The 21,102-nt window shown below is 43.5% G+C and overlaps 1 protein-coding gene across 4 annotated transcripts in view; it reads left to right on the top strand.

Moving 5' to 3' along the window:
* Positions 1-21,102, top strand: part of DIDO1 (death inducer-obliterator 1) — a 198,626-nt gene that overhangs the window by 61,290 nt on the left and 116,234 nt on the right. For all 4 annotated transcript variants that reach the window (XM_069243176.1, XM_069243175.1, XM_069243173.1 and 1 more), the window contains 4 exons: positions 4,966-5,893; positions 7,583-7,895; positions 8,836-9,042; positions 9,343-9,610. In XM_069243176.1, coding sequence (XP_069099277.1) covers positions 4,966-5,893; positions 7,583-7,895; positions 8,836-9,042; positions 9,343-9,610 — 1,716 coding nt within the window. The remainder of the gene's footprint in view (positions 1-4,965; positions 5,894-7,582; positions 7,896-8,835; positions 9,043-9,342; positions 9,611-21,102) is intronic.

Raw genomic sequence — 21,102 nt, forward strand, 5'->3', positions numbered from 1 at the left:
CACCCAGCAGAAGTTGAACTGTAATAGCTTAGGGCACAAGAGATGCAAAGGTTGTGCACCCCAAGCTGTGCATTGTCAAAAGGAAACCACCTCACTGAGAGACTCTTGACTATTTAGGGAGGGGGAGGATAACGCCCCTAAAGTAGAGGGCTTGGAAGCCAAGAAAGAGATCAAATTGAGTGTGAGCTCAAAACGTGAAAAAAGAACTGCACCCAGATAACGCTGAAAAAGATTTGGTCGGCTGAGCCGAAAGCCTTGTGCCACAAAAGACATCCTCTGTGTCAGAAGTTTAGCTGACCAAAGGCAAGTTAAGGTAGAAAAGAGCCCCTCTGGGTCCAAACAGAGACTACGCAGGCCGTTGAATCTCCAAGAAGGCACCAGCATTGAAAGACTATCAAAAAAGAGAGAAAGCCTAGAAGTCTGCAACCCCGCCAAGGGCAGGTGAATCGATGATGCCTAAGAAAAGATTGGTACATTAGACGCTGAAGAACATGCAATCTAAATCGAGTGCATTCAAAGACTGCTCCAGGCAGAATGGTCATTCCTGCAATTCTCCAGGGGTGGGGTAGGGGGAGACGGGGGAGGGGGGGAGACTGCAACACCTCCCTCCAGGATTTTCGAATACCTATGAAACCCTGTAATGATGTCAGAGCTTTAAAAAGAGGAGAAACCCGATCTCTTCTATGGAGAGGATCCAGGGCGTCAGGCGGTCCCAAAGCAACATATCAAACCTTCCTATGCACAGTTCAGCACAAGCTCTGGCACAGCAGTAGCAGTTCCAGGCACCACAGAGAGCCCTTTTGTGGGTGACCGAGAGGCAAAGGACAGTCAAGTGGGGGGCAGCAGCGAGAATGTGAATCACAAAATTAGGAGACCCACACACGCACCTGTGGGGTTGGGATAGGAGCCTTCCTTGGAGTGGCGAGAGGATACATCAGATAAGTGGATGCTCTACATCATGGCTATTTTAAAGAGCTGGAAAACACCTACCAAGTCTGGCCCAACGCATTAATCCACATGGAGGAAGAGAAAACGTATCATTGACAGAAGGTGAAAGAATTGCTTCAATATCAAGCAATAGAAAAGGTGCCCCTCAAAGAGATCAACTAGAGAACAGACTCAACATACTTCCTAATACCAAAGCAAGAAAAGTTACTACAGTCCACACTAGACCACCTCATCCTAAACAAATTAATAGCACACTACCAATTCACAGTGCTATCATTCGGCATAAAATCCGCTCCCAGATTATTTTCACAAAGTGTTTGGCAGCTGTTGCCGCTCACCCGAGAAGAAAAGTAATACATGCATACCCCTACGTAGACGTCCGGATGGTGAGGGTAAGCTCTGCACATGAGTACAGAGATTAGATAAGAACAGTGAAGACGACACTTCTTTGACTGGGGTTCACAGTAAACATGGAGAAGTCATCACCCACACCAGCGCAGGATAAGCTGTTCTTGGGCGTGGAAAAAAACCCACAGTGCCAGTGAAGGCATTTCCATGCTAGAAAAGTCCTGCCCATAACGTAATAAGCTCTCCGTTACCCGAAGGGTCAATCTCTTGACATTGAGATCTGTGGGGAAATTGCTAGGAATGTTGGCTTCCTGCATGCCATTAATACCTCAGGTGAGGCTACACTGATCCAGAATGGGCCCACAGCCATTGCCCAGACAATGGGGAGCCGGGAAGATCTAGTGATTGTCACACAAAGAGTGTATAAGGAAATGATGTGGTTGAACAAGGCAGAGTGAAAGCAGGAAGACCATTTATATAACCAGCTCCAACAATGACCATCACAGGCGCCTCACATGTGGGATAGGGAAGCTCCATATCAGAGGGGTATGAAAACCACAGGAAGAAGTGCAGCACATAAAACTGCTGGAGCTAAGGATAGTATTCCTAGCTTTAAAACCCTTTCAGAAGCAGTAGTGGAACAAAGCAATAGAAGTTCAGACAGACAGTACAACAACCATGTTCGACTTCAACAAGCAAGGTGGAACAAAATCCTTCGCCCTCCCAGGACTAGCAGTGGAAATATGGGGATGGGCCATCCAGGGATACGTAACAGTGGTAGTCCACTCCTGGTAGATGTATTGTTATGTGGAAGCAGACAAACTGAGCAGGTAGACATCTGCCTCACACAAGTGGGTGGTGAACTGAAGGTCATGGAGAAGGTGGTCAAAAGTTGGGGAACAGGAATACACCTGTTCATAACGCCAGAAAACAGACAATGCCAGTTCTTCAATCCAGACATCCATACCGCCACACCCTATGGAATGTGCTGTTGATAGACTGGTCACAGGGATTTGCTTACACTTTTCCACCGATCCGCTATTATCAATAGTGATTAACAAATGCAGACAATAGCAGATGACTTTGATACTCCTTGCACCCCAGTGGTAGAGACTGTTCTCAGATTTAATATAAATTGCAGAGTGTACACAGACTGCCAGTGTCCCAAGACCTGCTTTCAGTGCGTGGGGGGGAGGTTCTTCACCTAGAACCCAGCTCAGTCTAGCAGCATGGCTTCTGAAGACATAAAATTTGGTCATCTGGGACTACTAGAGAAAGTGATGGCATTTCTCAGGGAGGCAAGAAGACCTACAACTAGGAAATGTTACACAGCCAAATGGGAAGAATACAATGGTGCCAGACATCACACTTGAGACCACAGTAGTCATAAAGCTCACACATCTGTTAGGAAACAGAACATGCGTCACTGAAGGTACATCTAGCAGCAATAGCCTACAAAAAGGAGTGCTTAAGAAGAAGCTTCTTCACTGCACCAGTGATCAAAAGGTTTCTGGATGATGCAAAAAGGATAGCCCTACCAAGGAGTGCAGCCGCACCAGTGTGGTGCGAGCGTGGTTCTGACACAACTGATGGATTCTCCATTCAGACCAGGCCACATTGAAGATCATTATGCTTAAAACCTGCTTTTCTAGTTGCCATGCTGTCACTCTGTAGAATAAGCGAATTACAAGCCCTTACCACGCGAACCGTACATGCAGATACACAAGGGCACTCCTGATGAGTGACCCATGCTTCCTTCCGAAGGTCATATCCCACTTCCATATAAATCAAGCTCTTCAGATATCAAGTTTTTTTTCCACAAGCCAGACTCACGGTGAAAAGACATTGCACACAGTGGACGCCCACAGGGTGATAATGCATTACATAGAGTGAACAAGGGAAGTAGGTAAGGGGAAGCAATTCTTTGTGTCATTCACAGCCTATACAAAGGAGAACTTGTCACCAAGAAAGACAATTCAAATGTGTCACAAGAGGTGACCTATAACTAGAGACCAAACCAAGAGCACATTCAGGAAGAATAAAGGGTGGTGCAGCAGCCTTCCTGGGCAACATTCCGATTAATGACTTGGTGGTCAGAACCCTTGTTCACAAAACACTAGTTCATTGATTTACAGGTGAAAGTGAAGCACAAGTCGGACAGAGTACGGAAGCATCTGTTCACAAACTCAACTTCCTCCAACCCAGCCACCACAATAAGGAAAACCCTATGAAGTCAATGCACATTGGGTGACGTCAAAAAATATCCACGCTAGAAAAACTAAATGATTACTTACCTGTAGGAGTAGTCGCTGCATCTTGAGGAATTTCTGGATTCATATTCGACCCACATGCTTCCTTATTAATTGATGGGAGCCATTGGCCTGCCGATCTTGTGGAGCTCACTGACCAGAATCACACCTGGACACATAAAGGGAGAGGAGGAGGGGAGCAACATTGAGTGGGATTGGATAACACTAACGTGGAGATGGGTAGAAGGAGGCAAGCAACAACTTGGATATGGAAACAAAGCAGTGGGCAGATCCTGAAATTAATTGTTGGTGCAAGGAAATTGTCAACTCCTCTCAGAACGTGAAATAGCTATGCCCAATGCCAAACTCAGTGTGGTGAGCCCATACTGAGTTCTGCAGACATGACATTCAATGGCACAAGTGGGAAAGGACAAGTCAGGTGGCGATACTCCATGGGAGTTAACAATTGAGAAAAGGTGAGACTAGCGGGAACCATCATCACTTAAAAGCAAGGCTTTTTTTTTTTAAATTAAAGAAAGGACACTGACAAAAGCCAATTAAAAGCTGGAGGGTGGGCTATAACCGCACTGAATGGATACAGCATGTCTTGAGAGCATGTGCGCTCCCTAGGCTCGATCTAAAAACTGGCAGCTTACTCCAGACCTATTGACTTTGCCAGCACATGTTTCAGAAACTTTTAAAGATACATTAGGGTCCCTGCTTAGAACGCTTTGCAATAACCACTGTAGAGACAGTTTATGATCCTGCCATTAGTTAACAGGGAAACCAGAAGCTTAGGATTGTAAAGAGCGTGTGGAGTAAAGAGTAACTTCATCATCTGAGTGCTAACTTAATTCTATGCCTCTTAACGTGTTTTAAGAACCTGTACGTGCACTAAAATATTCATTGTTTGAGGAAGATATTTCTTGGATGGCAATTGTTAATGTAAGTAACCGTTTCGTCTCTGCAGCAGAATACAAACCTCTTGTGGTCCTAGAAAACAGTGTATTTGCTGACACTAGCTGTGAAAGGCAGTTGGTGTCTGACAACTGATGTTCGATTTTTCTAATAGTGATGGGATCTTACGGGTGGGTTGGTTACATTTTAGCAAATGCAGCTCCTAAGTTATGAGGTGTTCTGGATTTATTTTTTATTTTATTTTTTCCAGTTGATTCATTTAAAAAAAAAAAAAAAACTATTTTCATGGCATCTAGTTCATTTCAGAATCATGTAATTTTGTAACTGCAAGAAAAATATTGTCAGGCCTGGCTACACATCTTCCAATTACCAGGTTTTCCAAGTTCGTGATGCATTTCTGCATGGATGCAAACATGAAAAATGTTTCAAAGAAAGTACTGCTTTTTGTCTGACCTTTTAGTGCATAGTGTTTGACAGTGTTTCTTCCTGCTTTAACCCTCAGTATCTGAAGATAAAGGGGATCAAAACAATGATGACACAGTGAAAGCTATTCGTCCCACAAGCAAAGAATTCAAGAAGACCTGGGGTTTTCGAAGGACGACCATTGCTAAAAGAGAAGGGGCTGGAGACGCTGAAATGGAAGCTACAGCACATGTACAGCAACAGCAGATGCACAAAGTACATCAGCAGCTTCAACAACTGAAAGAGCAGCAATCCACATCAAACCAGTCACTGAGGCGGAGTGGTAGGCAACCCAAACGGACTGAACGAGTGGAAGAATTTATGACTGCTGTCCGGCGTAATCGTATAAGGAGAAGTGCACCTGCTGCCCTTGAGGACACAAGTGAAACATCCTGCCCGGTAACAGATGTTGAGACTGCCTCAGAAGGTAGCGTAGAGAGTGTGGCTGAAATTAAATCTGAGTGTCTGAGAAATGAAGTAGATGATACTGAAGAACCGATGGTAATTGCTTCCACTGATGTACAAGGAGACGATGACAGTAGCTCAGATAGTGATGCACTGACATTAAAAGAGCTTCAAAACCGACTTCGTAAGCGGCAGACTGAAACGGTTGCTGTGGAAACTGATGTTGTACAAGGAGAGAGACCTATTAAGGAAGAGCCTACATCTGTTGAGGTGGAGCCGTCTGAAGATAAGACAGAGTCCACTAATGTTGACTTGGCACTCCCTGTCAAGGTGGAGCTGCCTGCCATTAAAGTGGAGCCTCCTGACACACCAGAGCGTAACATTACCTGTCAAGTCTCAGTTGCTCAGGCACCTACTCAGTCTATTCGGGTAAAGGAAGAAGTTGTAGATTCTCTGAAGCTGAAAGACCAAGACAACCAAGAGACTCAAAAATCTGGACCAGAACTGAACGATTCTGACGAAAGTGTTTTGTACTGCATCTGTCGTCAGCCTCATAATAAAAGGTAAGCTCCTGCTGCTTTTATAAATTTCTCAGAAATACATATATAATTTTTTTTTTTCTTTTCTGGTGGTTGTCGTTAAAATGTAGATGCTTTCTTTTAAAGTTGTATTGCTTACCCAAGGTTTCACTGGAAAACGGTTATGCTAACGTGATGTAGATTATGCAGTCTTTGCCTACTACGAGTCACATTTTTATGTTTACCTTTCACCAGTTCTGCAGATTGATTTGGAACCTATTCTAGAACTACTTTTTGTACCATCCCACCTGCTAGTGAATGCAAAAATATCTTGTATAACATGTCTAAGGTTTTTGTGGCCACTATAGTTGGAGGTAGTTTTATTCTTGACTGCTTTTGACCTGAAGCTCATCTTTATACACTATCTTGCTTGTTTTAATAGATGGCAGTCAAGCAAATGTGTATTCCTACAAGGAATAGACGGTTCAGATGAAATGCACATTTCTACGGTCCGAGCCAATTCTCCTCTGGTCATTGATGTATTGCATTTTCATAGTGCGTAATTAATAGTTTCTACCGCTATAATACAAGAGTGCTTGGAATATTAGTCAACACTCAAGAATTTGAAAATTTTGTATTGATGCTTTTGATATCCGTTAAAAGGGAACAATATTTGGGGCCAGCAAATCCCTTTGATATGTGACCTCTAATTCCTTATTGGCTAAAGTACAAGTTGAACTTCAAATCTCAGGGACATTTTCCTAGAAGGAGTAGTTGTGCATCAACATTCTAAAAGTCTGGCATTACATCTTGCCTAATTCTTTCGAATAAGCCACAAGGTGCAATTTCAGCCACTTGTTACATCAGTAGTACTCTTAACTTCAGTATTTCACTTGTTGCGTGTACAGAATTTAGCAGATACATCCAGCTAATTTTCATCTTTGGCAGCCTCTGGATCTGGTCACAGAAAGCTTTTGTTTGCCAGGTTTAGCTAGGTGTCATGAACCCAGAGCCAGATTTAACTTTTTATGAGTTGGTCATATAGCGTTACTGAAAACAATAACTATCTAGGCAAATTGCAGAGAATGCTCGGCTGTCCTATTTAAATTACCTTGGATTAAAGGGACCATCTAGTGAATGTCAAAATACATTTCAAAACCCGTGGATACATTAAATAAGCACATCCTTCATTACCTAACGTTTGTGATTGTTTAAGGGTAAACATAAACCATATTTTATTTAGGGTGCTTGTGCCTTCTGGAACTCTTGATTTGCCAGTAGAGTTCTAGATGCACACATTCTGAATAGCAGAATCTACCTGGGGATTAGAGATACAGTGCACTTTTGTCTTTATACAGCTACCCACCATTTTATTTTTTAAATAGGTATTTGGTAAGTTTGGTTTCTGCTGCCCATCCGTAGCCATTTCAATGAAGGAAGGCAAAAAATACCATCTCCTAATGTGGAAAACCTCTGTGGTACATTGTGCTTTAATTCTTCACATACTACAGCGTTCTTCATTATTAATGATTAAAGATTCCCGAAATTAAGAACTAGGATTTAACTATCCTGTCTTCCAATTTGTTGTTTTTTACAGCCACTTTTTTTGTAGAACTGTAATTTCTCCACAGTTGAACACACACCTTATATCTTGTTGCCATGTTTTATATCTTTCCATTTTGAGTGATTTTATCCACACGTTGTAGTCTCTAAGAAGTTCCTGTTTTGTTTCAGATTCATGATTTGCTGTGACCGGTGCGAAGAGTGGTTTCATGGAGATTGTGTTGGCATTTCTGAAGCTCGATGGCAACTCTTGGAGAAGAACGAAGAAGATTATGTCTGCCCAAATTGCGTGCTGCTGAAAGTGAAGGAAGACTGTTCTATAGAGAACAGTCTAAGCATCACAAAACCAGAATACCCAGGCTTTGGCGGCACAGAGCTAAACACTTCTGGAATTGCAGAACAGAAATCTGATGATCAGGCCATTAAAGGACGGATTGAAAAAGCTGTTAATCCCAGTAAGAAGAAAAAAAAGATCTTTAATCCAGTGAGTATTTTTTATGGTTGTATCAAACCATTGTCTATCCTCCTGGCAAGCTCACTATTGCATGTAATCCATGTGTGGATCTTAATTCACATGTTAATGCTTTTGAAGGTGACATGTATGGCTCTAAAAAGAATAGTTCCGCTCACTGTCCATATTAATGCATATTTTACTGGATCTTTTCGGTTTTAGCAAGTGTTAACTAATTGTGCTCAAAATGTATTCTCTTGCTAATCAGTGAGCCTTTTTAAAATTGCGTGAGGTAGTCATTTGGAAGTGGTGTGAAAACCGGAAAGTAAGCCTCCACTGCTTTGAGACTCGCTTAATTGTGAAGACCAACGGCACACTCTGCTTTAGGCTTTATTGCATTATCGGAAGGCTCTGTAGAAGGGTATGCGGGGAAATAGACGAAACAAAGGCATTCTTGTGACGGTCGGTGACACTGTAGCAGGTACCAATCACTAGGCTGAAACAATGAATGCAGATCTCTGTCGCACCATTTTAATCAAAATCCCAAGTGACAATTGAAGACACTGTCCGGCATTGGGGTTCATGTAAACTTCAATACCAAAAAGTTTGGAATCTTCATGCCAAAATACATATTGTATTTAAGGGTGATAATCAGTGGGCTGTGGAAAAACTTACAATATCTAAGCTCTTAAAGTGGAAACAATAGGCAATGAATTTTACCGTAATTTTATATCAAACACTATGCATTGCATGGCCGCTGCTGACATTTGTGAACTTTGTCGTGTTTTTTTTTTCTTTTTTTTTTTTCTTCTTTCTTCTTCTCATTCATATCCTTTGCAAAACACTGTTTAGTATCACATTTGGTGTGCCTCTATGGAATCCAGACTCGTGCGTGTGATACCAATTGATGTGACAGATAATTGTGTGGAATTAGTGTACATATACTCTAAACTCTTGTTCAAATATTTTATAGGTTATTGAGGCTCCAGTGGTCCCAAAATGCATTGGTCCTGGGTGCTCAACCCTCGCTCAACCGGACTCTGTCTACTGCAGCCATGAATGCATTCTTAAGCACGCAGCTGCCACCATGCAATCCCTTCGCACAGGCAAGGAGTCTAAGCCAAAAGAGAAAACTATAAACAAACCAGAGAAAGTCACACCACCAAAACCTCCACCTCCGGTAAGACGCCCAATGTCCTGCCTTAAACTGGAAACCACATTTAAGTATAGCTGCAGACATATATTTCCTCAATGTGCTGTACAAAAGTAGAAAAACAGAAGCAGACCACTTTAGATGTTTAAGTTATCATAGAGGAACAGTATAATGTTGAACATGTTGGTCTTTTGTGAAGTCTATTTCGAATGGATGGGTAAAGTTAAACTGGTAAATGAAGTTGAAGCAGAAAAATGCTTTCTAGTAGCCTTTCAGCATATCTTGAAGATGTAACTTAGATTTCACTTTTGTTTTTTCATGCTTCAGGTGGCAACTACGTCTCAGTCTGGCCAGAAGCGACCCGCGCCTGAAAAAAGAATGATAAAAATGAAGAAAATGCTAGTGATGGTGTCCAAGATGGATGTAATTCCGACCAGAGTGCCCAGCGACCCAGTGAGTGAGACCAGCGCTCCGTCCTGGGCGAGCGACCACAATTACAATGCAGTTAAGCTCGAAAAGGCTGCAGCTGCACCTCCTACTGCTGTGTCTCCCACTGCTGCATCTGCTGCTATTACATCTTCAGTATTTTACAAATGTATGTATTGCCTAGGGGTTTGCCCAACTTACTCCTTTAGAGCTAATTATTTAAACTCCAACACAGTTAGCTGTCCAGGATGAAGAGCATTGGTAGGGAGTTGTTTGTCTTCCATCTGTCTAGCCTCTAAATTACTCCAATTTCTTTCCATACACTGATGGTACTTGTGTGTATGATAAAAAGTGTACGGGGTGTTGATGAGGGGAAAAGGGGGCTACACATGTTACTTTTACACATGCGGATAAACATAAGCACGTAGACATGAGTGCTTTTTAAGCAAACACTAAGGAAGGGAAATACATCAGTTCTGCAAGCAACCTTCTGCGTTGGTGCATGGGGATTGGAGCACATATGAGGAAAGGTGACTACTCCTGAGCAGGCAGATAGGCACCAGCATGGGTGTGGTCGGGACTTCCATAGTGGAGAAATTGATGCTTTTGCATCACGTATATCTGCTCTTTAGACGGTATCGGTGCGTGATACAAAATAGAATTAATCACCTCTTGAGCAGCACAAGAGGAAATGTCGGATCTTTCAATAATGGGTGTTACGGCAAGTAGTAGAAATCATATGTCACTCTTTGACAGATGCAAAGCTGATTGGGTCTTCTAGGATTCTCTCAGCTGGCAGTTAAGATTTCAGTGTGGGTATATTTTGGGAAGTTGACTTACCTTACCCTCCAAGCGACTGTAAAAGGTATAATTGGAGGAAGACTTGTACATCATGGGTGGATCTGCATACCAAGGAGAGCAATTCCACGTGTATGCGTGTACCTTTCTGTGCAGACATAGACCAAAGCTTTCCTGCAGGGTGATTTGTATGCACATTGACACAGGTTTCATGATGAGATGAACAGGTACTTCTGTGCAAACACCACAGGATGGAGCGATGCCTTAGAAGTTATCTAGGAAAGAAGGCAGATCTTTGACGGCACTCGGTATGAAAGTTTAATGACATTGCTGGGCCTTTCTAGCTTTTCCCTATATGTATGAATCTTTTGTATACTTTATTTTCCAATGGATTGTAGTGCTTACTTCCAAAAACCATTTGATCAGAAATCCATACATTTTCTTTCAGGTACGTATCCAAAGTTTGTTAAATGTAGAATCTTTTTCACTATCTGCAGTGCTTCTAAAGCACCCACAGCATTAAGAACCATTATTTAATCTGGTTCAGTTGCTTTTGGTGCCTTTCTACAGCTGACTACCTCAAAATAATTCTTAGGTAAACCTTTTTTGCCTGCGCAGCTCTTCAAAGTAGGAGGCTCATACAAGATGTCATCGAGCTTCTTTTCCGCTCACGATATGCCTCCTTAAGCATAAATGGAACAGCCGTGCAGTTCACATTTTAACATTTATTTGTTAAATCTACTTATATTTTAATAGATGGCTTTACGGCAATATGTTCTTGTAGCAAAGCACAGTTTCCCTTTTAGAACGTCCACCATTTTCTTTAAATCTAAGTGTTAACTTTATTATTTAATAATGAAAGGAATAAAATGTAATTTGAAGTTTTTTTTTTTTTTTTTTTTTTTTTATTTTGGCACCTTAATTAGCAATATATATTACTTTATTTCCACTGGCAATCCAAACGTTTTAGTGACTGTTGAAAATGATGCCGCAAGACTCATTTTGAGATTGCCACTGTACCACCGTAGTATAGTGGTATTTTTTTCTCCATTTTTCCATTTTGTTGTGTCAGAATGAAGCTTGACGCAACTATCATTTAGGCCGACAGTTAGTTCCATATATGGCTTTTTGATTTTTTTTTTTCTAAAAACGTTAGTGAAGTCCTATCGAAAATGAACTAGGAGGAAACCTGCTGAATTGTCACTGCCCGTGGGACACATCATCAGGTAGGTTGGAAGTCTCTCATGGTATTTTTGCTAAACTAGATCTGTGTTTTTCATATGTACAATGACCAGATGGAGTGCAGGATTTTATCATTGAGTTAATATATTTATTGCTTTATTTGCTTGTGTTCCAATAAAAAGCACTTCATATGCTAATATGTTGTACATCTCTGCAACCACCCTTATCTGATTCCTGACTGTATCCCTGTGAAGATTTTGTTTCCAACGATTCTGCTCACTACTGCCCTTTCACTTAATTTATACAATGTTGTAAGGTAGTTGTAGATAGCCCTATGTTGGTCCAGACTTCCTTTCTGAGACAAATCAAACCAGTTACGGATTTTACTGCAGCCCTTATGGTCTTTATCGACCAGATGTAGCTGACCCTGCTCCAGTTTCACTTACATGACGAATACTTTCAATTCTTGGTTTTACTGTTTGGTTTTCTGCTAGCCCAGTGTTGAAGAATGCACAGAAGGCTTAAATATCCTTAAACAGTGTGAACCGAGTCTTTGTTCACATGCTGTGCATTATCCCACAACATTGTGGTTGTGCTTGCAAAAACATCTAGTTTAAGTCGAGCTTATGTACATAGACGTGGGTCAGGAACACACCACTCGATATCTGCAATGTCCCACGTTGATGATATATTGTTTTTACTACCATCCCAATAGAGTAAATGCCTTGTGTCTGGTCCATAGAATATACACTCCACTTGTTGAGTGCCAGAATTTCAACATCAAATTAAGGTGGCAAGAGTTGGAGAAAGGGTCTTTTTCATCTTGGACTGGAATTCAATGTATACCTATGATAAACTTGTTTAAAGTTTCACCAGTGATACTCCTTAGAATTCCATTAAAGGTAATGTATGTAGTCCTTGGGCCACAACTATGTTGGAGTGGCACACAGTTTTTGCAATGTGACTGTGTACACACTTTAAGGTACATTAGAACGTTTATAAGTTGGCTTATACACTGAACTGGTTTGCAGTCAGTCTAAAGCTGCTCAACAGCACATAAGCACTGACTCGGAAGCAGAAGTCTCAGGTATGGAACTAACTGAATGTGTTCAGACTCACCAAATTGTTGAGTAACAAGCAAGAGACGTCTTGAGATTTGTTAAACTCTAAAAGGTCATCCAGCTGTTTCCTAGGGTCTTGAAGTCCGAAACCACCAATAATGATAGAGACCTCCCTCCTGACAATGAGTTCTATTGCCAAAATAGAAGCAAAACGTTATCAGACTGTCCATTAGACTAGCACCATTGATGCATGCTGAAGGCTGCATGCATTGAATAAAACATCCAAGTCTACCCGAAGCAAATAGTTTGGCCTCAGTCCTATATTTGTCCTGCATCCAGTCGGTGTCGAATTTGGAAATGTCGGAGCCTAGAAAGACCAGTTGAAGCTTGGAAGAAGCCCTATAGACAGAGGATTCTTAAAATACAGCCTGAAGTATTGAGACAAGTGCCTGCTTATCGGCCACACTCCAATCAAGCATTGTGCATAGTTTGTTAATCCAAAATAACATACCAGGTCCCTGATAGAATCTTGTTAAGGAGAAAGAGCATCTATGAGCAATTAGATGATGCTCATTAGCTGTGTTTGGCCAAGGCAGATCTGGTTGTTGGATCTGATTGTAGACTCCAACCACAATGTAGTTTTCAAATTAGTCCACCTTCCCTTAAATTGTAAGCTTTAGAGGGTGGTCCTTTGAAAGGTAGTGCATGCAAAGCTAGAGCAGTCAGAAATATTCATTGCTGTCAGACTGTTCTCTGCAGGATTACAAGAGCAAATGGTTTTCCTTTTGGATCTTGACGTTAGGGGACATTTAATTCAGTGTTAATACAAGCGTCACTCTCTAATTTTCTTCTTAATAGGCCTCTTGACATTTTCCTTTAAAAAAATAAAATAAAAAAAACACCCTAAGAGCTTGTGCACTTAATCAATCCTTGGTTTAATCCTTGCACAGGTACACATCATAAAAAGGTTCGCCTTGTGACCTTGAGCAGTCTTTCAGTTTTTTGTGTGGCTGTTGCTTCTATTAATGACAAAGTGGTGCTGAAAGCAGTCACCTGGCTTCATAAAGTTGCAGAATTCAATCTATGCCAAAATAACAGCTCTCTAGATACTCGTCAAGACCTCCTACCTTCTCGGATAAGGAAACACAAAGTAATTTAGATGTTTCCAGAGTTTAAACGTTTTATTTGTAAAGAGTGGCTGTTTTAAGTGTTGTACTCTTTTCTTTGCCTGTGGTGGGCATCAAGCAACACTGCGCAGAACTACAAGCAATTCAACAATCTCATGAATGTTGAAGGACCAGCAAATGAGAGCGGTTTGCCTCGTTTAATATTCCACATTCATACCACTATAGCCTTTGGCATATACAAACTACTGACAGGTGAAATTTGTTTGGCAGCTGCTTGGACTACGCATATGCGTTTTGCAATCACTAGCAACTGTAAGCATGTTCCTGCGGATTCAACTTTTGCTGGCGAGTTAAGCAACTGGAGCCATGTGGTATTTCAGCTAAGCAAACATTTAAGTAGGGTTTCTCCGTCCCATCTCTGATGTTGAATAGTTCTCAAATTTTGAATATCTTAGTTAGGAGCTGGAATGGAATTTTTGATAAGAGTTGGAGAACACTACCTAAATTAGCAAGTTTGCATGAGCTTTAATATTTGAAATGGTAGGGCCATCTTCAGCTCTGCATTTACCAGGAAACCTGTTCAATTTGTTCTCAAATGAAGAAAAAAAAACTGCAGAGCTACCTTAACACTTTTGGACATTGCAAGGGTGTCCGAGGTGAAAAATGTTATGGACAAGGTTGTCAAGTGACGTGCGGCTTGGGAGTACCATAAGGAAAGGTCACTCCTTTGTGATTTCCGACTGTTAAGATGCAGTTGAATTGGTAACCTATCTAATAAAGTTCTATCTGAAAGTAAAAAAAAAAAAAAAAAATTGACTTTGAAAATGGCTTCACGTCTTACTGAAGTTTCCCAGTAGTTGTCCCTACACTGTAGGAGCTCTCAAACCCCTCCCCACCCCCATCACCCCTATGTCTCCTGTATTGCTGGTCTTCCACCAGGATGTGATCTCCATCAGAAGTCCCTATTAGGAAAGAGAGAATCTTGCCTGCCGAAGAAAGGATATATTTTGTCTCGAATAAGCTGGCATGATATTCTACTTAATTACTTCTTGTTTCCCAAAGACTGAGGTTTAGAACAGCCCTTAACTTCTGCCTCTTGAACCTGTTCATTTGCCAGCACAAGTTCAAGATGTCCTTGAGCCAGTTGAGAAATTCTTGACACCATTCTGGGAATAGACTGGTTGGTAACCGACACTGCTTTCCTGAGTTTCTGACCCACTTGTTGATGGGGGAGAAATCCTTACCAGATGCTTCTAGTCTATTTCAGGAGGTCACTGTACATTGTACCCATTTTCACGTGTGAATTGAACTCTTCTGAATTTGTTCAAACTCTTGTTGATTCTGAGAACCCTAGTGTCCCATTGGTTCTGGGATTGAAATCTTGTTTTAATTGTTGCAGAAAGAGTTTCTGGATGTTGGGTCTGTGTTATTTCTTTTTATGCAAATGACCATGCTGCAAATTTCTGCCAGCATGTTTGCCTTAAAACGGCGTTTGTGCTACTTCTGGTTCTGTTGTGTGTGTGTTTTTTTTTTTTTTTAATCTAGCATTCCATCGCGGATTAGTTAATTTAAAAAAAGTTACATTATTTTGAACTCATACATGATTTGGTTGGTACGGTCCAGCATGGCTAAAACCAAAGCTGTAGATCCAGAAGACAAGCCCTATTGGCTTTGCCAGTGCTTTTTAAGGTTGCTGACCTATGTTCAACACTTGTGATTTTGATCTTATTATAAAACTGTAAACTGTAAACTTTGCACTTGTATAGCGCACTACTCACCCGTTAGGGTCTCAAGGCGCTGTACTCCTACTACTATGGAACCCCTCCCGGCTTTTCCCTGTGAGGTGCCCACTCCTGGGCACCCCCAGGGTGAAGCCAGGCATCCAAGCGCTGTTGGGGCCGTTGTGGAGATTAAGCAAGCTATTGCCCAGAGTTGCAGAGTGGGACCCATTAATTAGATTAGGCACCGAGGCGAGAATTATCTGGTCCAAGGGAATTGAGCCCAAGACCTGCCAAAGCGGGACTTGAACCCTGGTCTTGAGCCAGATTTCTGCTTCTGGGTCTGCCGCTCTAACCATTGTGCCACACTTCCCCACTTTATGCAGTATCCTAGAGGGCTTTGGTTTATTGCTTTATAGGTATGGAGAAAGACCATTAGGTGGGTGCTTCTCCAGATAATGGAGTGACTAAAGCCACTCATTCCAGATGGATAGTCTCTTGTATTTAAAAAGTGTTCAGCACATGTGAAATAAAGACTCATAAGATACTGAATGCTAATTTCCAAGAGCATGGATAGCATTGTTGGTCTTAAAAAAAAATAATAATAATCACGCTCTGTAAGGAAATGCCTCCTTTGCATGGTTACACCAGGACTATTTGCCGTTGCTAAGTTATGACTTGAAAGTGTGCTGGGACCCTGCTAACCAGGCCCCAGAACCAGTGTTCTTTCCCTAAACTGTAACTTTGTCTCCACAATTGGCACAACCCTGGCACCCAGGTAAGTCCCTTGTAACTGGTACCAAGGGCCCTGATGCCAGGGAAGGTCTCTAAGGGCTGCAGCATGTCTTATGCCACCCTGGAAGCCCCTCACTCAGTACAGACACACTGCTTGTCAGCTTGTGTGTGCTGGTGGGGAGAAAATGACTAAATCGACATGACACTCCCCTCAGAGTGCCATGCCAACCTCACACTGCCTGTGGCATAGGTAAGTCACCCCTCTACAGGCCTTACAGCCCTAAGGCAGGGTGCACTATACCACAGGTGAGGGCATAAGTGCATGAGCACTATGCCCCTACAGTGTCTAAGCAAAACCTTAGACATTGTAAGTGCAGGGTAGCCATAAGAGTATATGGTCTGGAAGTTTGTCAAACACTAACTCCACAGCACCATAATGGCTACACTGAAAACCGGGAAGTTTGGTATCAAACTTCTTAGCACCATAAATGCACACTGATGACAGTGTACAATTTATTGTAAAATACACCCAGAGGGCATCTTAGAGATGCCCCCTGAAAACATACCCGACTTCCAGTGTGAGCTGACTAGTTTTTGCTAGCCTGCCACATACCAGACTAGCTAGTGGAGATGCCCGCCCCTCCAGCCACTGCCCCCACTTTTGGCGGCAAGGCTGGAGGAGATAATGAGGAAAACAAGGAGGAGTCACCCACCAGTCAGGACAGCCCCTAAGGTGTCCTGAGGTGACTCTTACTTTTAGAAATCCTCCATCTTGTGGATGGAGGATTCCCCCAATAGGATTAGTGATGTGTCCCCCTCCCCACAGGGAGGAGGCACAAAGAGTGTGTAGCCACCCTCAAGGACAGTAGCCATTGGCTACTGCCCTCCCAGACCTAAACACACACCCTAAATTCAGTATTTAGGGGCCCCCAGAACCGAGGAAGGTAGATTTCTGCAACCTAAAGAAGGACTGCTGACCTGAAGCACTGCAGTGAAGACTGAGACGACAACCGATTTGGCCCCAGCTCCACCGGCCTGTCTCCCTATTTCGACGAAAACTGCAACAGCGACGCGTGACCTCTGAAGCCTCAGAGGACTGCCCTGCATCCAAAGGACCAAGAAGCTCCTGAGAACAGCGGCCCTGTTCAACAAACTGCAACTTTCTGCAACAAAGAAGCAACTTTTAAAGGCCACACGTTTCCCGCCAGAAGCGTGAGACTTTCCACTCTGCACCCGGCTCGACCTGCGGAAAACTAACACTACAGGGAGGACTCCCTGGCAACTGTGAGCCCGTGAGTAGCCATAGTTGACCCCCCTGAACCCCCACAGCGACGCCTGCAGAGGAAATCCAGAGGCTCCCCCCCTGACCGCGACTGCCTGGAACCAACACTGCACCCGCAGCCCCCAGGACCTGAAGGAACCGAACTCTAGTGCAGGAGCGACCCTCTGCCTAGCCCAGGTGGTGGCTACCCTGAGGAGCCCTCCCCCTGTGTCTGCCTGCATCGTTGAAGAGACCCCCGGTTCTCCCCATTGCTTTCGACACAAAACCAGACGCCTGTTTGCACTCTGCTCCCAGCCGCCCCTGTGCCACTGAGGGTGTACTTTCTGTACCTGCTTGTGTCCCCCCCCCCCCTGTTCAGCCCTCCGAGGACGCAGGTACTTACCTGCTGGCAGACTGGAACCGGGGCACCCCTGTTTCCATTGAAGCCTATGTGTTTTGGGCACTTCTTTGACCTCTGCACCTGACCGGCCCTGAGCTGCTGGTGTGGTAACTTTGGGGTTGCCTTGAACCCCCAACGGTGGGCTACCCTGGACCCAACTTTGAATCCTCTAAGTGTTTTACTTACCTGTGAACTTAACAATTACTTACCTCCCCCAAGAACTGTTGATTTTTGCACTGTGTCCACTTTTAAAATAGCTTATTGCCATTTTTGTCTAAACTGTACATGCTATTGTGATTATTCAAAGTTCCTAGAATACCTGAGTGAAACCTTTCATTCGAAGTATTACTTGTAAGTCTTGAACCTGTGGTTCTTAAAATAAACTAAGAAAACCTATTTTTTTATAACAAAAAAAACTATTGGCCTGGAGTTCGTCTTTGAGTGTGTGTTCCTCATTTATTACCTGTGTGTGTACAACAAATGCTTAACACTACCCTCTGATAAGCCTACTGCTCGACCACACTACCACAAAATAGAGCATTAGAATTATCTATTTTTGCCACTATCTTACCTCTAAGGGGAACCTTGGACTCTGTGCACGCTATTTCTTACTTTGAAATAGTATATACAGAGCCAACTTCCCACACGCTCAAATTGAGCATTGGATATTTGGTTATTCCATGGTGCTTTTTGTCTGCAAGCATTTCTCCTTAGATCCACCTAGGAAAATGTTTCCTTCAGGTCTGGGGTTTCTGGTTAACCTGTTTATAATGCCTGATTAAGGACAAGAAGTCTTTGTAGTGTCTAAGACTGTGAAATCAGATTCGAGTTACTTTCATTTAATGCTAGTCTACTTGGCCTTTTTATCTGATAGAGACTACTAACTGCAGATGCCTTACGTTCAATTTATCCCAGGTGTCAGGCTGGATCTGAAATTCTTTTAGTGAGGGGTACCCCTGCATGCTGGTAGGTGGCGTTGATCGGCTCGGTGTGGATAGTCTGCGACAGAAATGACATCCATGGCACCTATATAGCCGCCAGCCAGGCACGCTGACCTATGTTCTTTTCTTTCCGCGCCAGCCAGCGCAGATCCAAGAACAGCTACCCCTTCAGTCTTTTTTTTACTATGCTTTTTTTCAATGTTTTGTCTGGACTTCTGTTTTAGGCTTTCCTCCTTGTGTGGCAGGTATGTCATCTAGGAAGGCTGGATTCAAGTCCTGAGGTGCTGGTCACGATCAATGCCCTGACTGAACCGCTTCTTGATTGCCTGTGGTGCCTCGAGCAGGACCACATCCTGATGCCCTGCTGACTGCTGTGTGATGATCAAGCTCATGATGGCCCGTCATGTGACTCTGCACCTGTCAAAGTCCCAGTGAAGAAAAAGATCCCGGACTGGGACTGGTAGAGGAGTCCGATGTCGTCCCTTTCTAAATCTTTGTGACAATCAGGTAAGTCAAAACACAAGGAGTTAAAGCGTGCTTAGACTGCTCTGCTTCTATTGGCTGGCGAGACACAGGAGTGCATGCATCAGAAGCCAAGTTCTGCGGTTGATCCTGTGCAGACTGAGTTTTTCAGATTTGCTCCCCTTCCCCCAACTCAATGAGTTTTATGACCCCATGTGTGTCATTTTTGGCGGCCCAACCGCCTTTGGCACGTCTTTAGGGTTGGAAGGAGTTTCTGCTGGTCCCACGCCAATGGCCCTGGCTCCTATGCCAGTGGGGCCCCAAGGATTCACTTTTGGATCCGATCAGATGCCGGTTGTGCCACCTCACTCTTTTCCCCCATGCCAGTCCTGAAACTGACACTCTTGGCACCCATAGGCAGCTCCTTCCCTATTCTAATCTCCAAATAGGATTTGAAGCCGGAGGGGGGTGGGGGGGGGTCACTTGACATTGTATCCGGCTTCATCCGAAGTTTTGCCTTCCAGGCTGAATCCTGAGCCCTATTCAAGTGGGCTGGCCTTCAGGGATGCATGGCAGAGGTCACTGGTCCCTGAATTCCAACCTTACGAACAGGGTATGGACTTGTGTGAGGAACTGGGTGAAGCCAGTGATCTGGTTACTTCACCAAATGCTGGCATGCTTTCTCACTCTACCGTGGCGTGGCTGCGGAGAGCATATTTTGCGATGGTGCAGAGGGCTGCTGAGGTCGGCAACCTTCAGTTATCCTCAGTGGCAGTCAAGACTAATGTCTTGATGGAGGTGCTTCAGCCGAAAGTCTCCCCATCAATTGCTTCTCCCATTTAATGAGTCTCTCACTCATGTACTTTTTGGTTCCTGGTCCAAACCCAACACAGGGACTCATGTGAACAAGATAATTTCCCACCGCCCCGGGGGACCCAAGCTTCCTCATCCATCATCCCATCCCTGAGAGTTTGGTGGTCTGAGCTTCTACCTCACGTCAACCCTCGGGCGTTCCCTACTGCTTCTCCAGACTAGGAATCCAAAAGGCTGGAAGCACTTCAGAAGATGCTGTTTTGTTTCTGCCAGCTTCGCATTGTGCTGTGTGACCACTGCATGCCTCTACGGCAGCTACTCCCACGCTCTGGGATTCTGTTGTGCAGGTGATGCCAACTGTCCATGAAGGGGGTCTGGATGGGAGAAATGCAACAAAGTTCACAATTTGATGTGGATTTAACACAACCGACTCCCTATGCAAATTATCCGTGTGGATCTGGACTGGGTTGGAGACTCGGATATCCTGAGCTCTTGAACATGGTCATCGATCCTCCTATCAGGCTACCCATTCGGGAGGATCTTCTTTCGCAATAGCAAGGGGACGGTTCTCCATCTGAAGCTGTATGCCTTCTTGCCTGGTCATTTAGCGGTGGCAGTTGACAGCCTTTGACCTTCCTCCTGAAGTCTGATATTATCTTAGCAGCCAGGCATTCCGCCACCAAGAATGTAAACACCTGACATTGGAAACAATTTGTGGCTTAGTGTTCCAGCAGAAATGTTGATCCCATTTCTGCTCCTCTTTTCTCTCAGATTCCCCTATTCTCTCCCTTGCCCAGCAGAACTCTGCTCTGGGCACTCTTAAAGGTTATCTTTTGGGTATCTATCCTTGCCTCAAATTACCTAATCAGCCCTCTTTTAAAATCTGCCCAAATCTCCTTTTATCATGCTTTAGTGGGACTTGAGTCTAGTGGTTACATGCTTAATGTGCACTCCCTTTGAGCTGCTTCGCAATTCTCTGCTGTGGTTTATTCACTATCAAAAAAGCCTTCCTCGAGGCTGTAACATCTTCGAGTTACTGAATTACAGGCCTTAGCCTTTAAGCTGCCCTATTTATCCATCCATCCTAAGTGTTGCTTCGCTTCTTCCAAAGGTCTGCACATCACCTTGCCTACTTTTTGTACCCCCTCACCCTTCCAAGGATG

The sequence above is a fragment of the Pleurodeles waltl genome, chromosome 7 (genome assembly GCF_031143425.1).
Source record: "Pleurodeles waltl isolate 20211129_DDA chromosome 7, aPleWal1.hap1.20221129, whole genome shotgun sequence".
Taxonomy (NCBI): Eukaryota; Metazoa; Chordata; class Amphibia; order Caudata; family Salamandridae; genus Pleurodeles; species Pleurodeles waltl.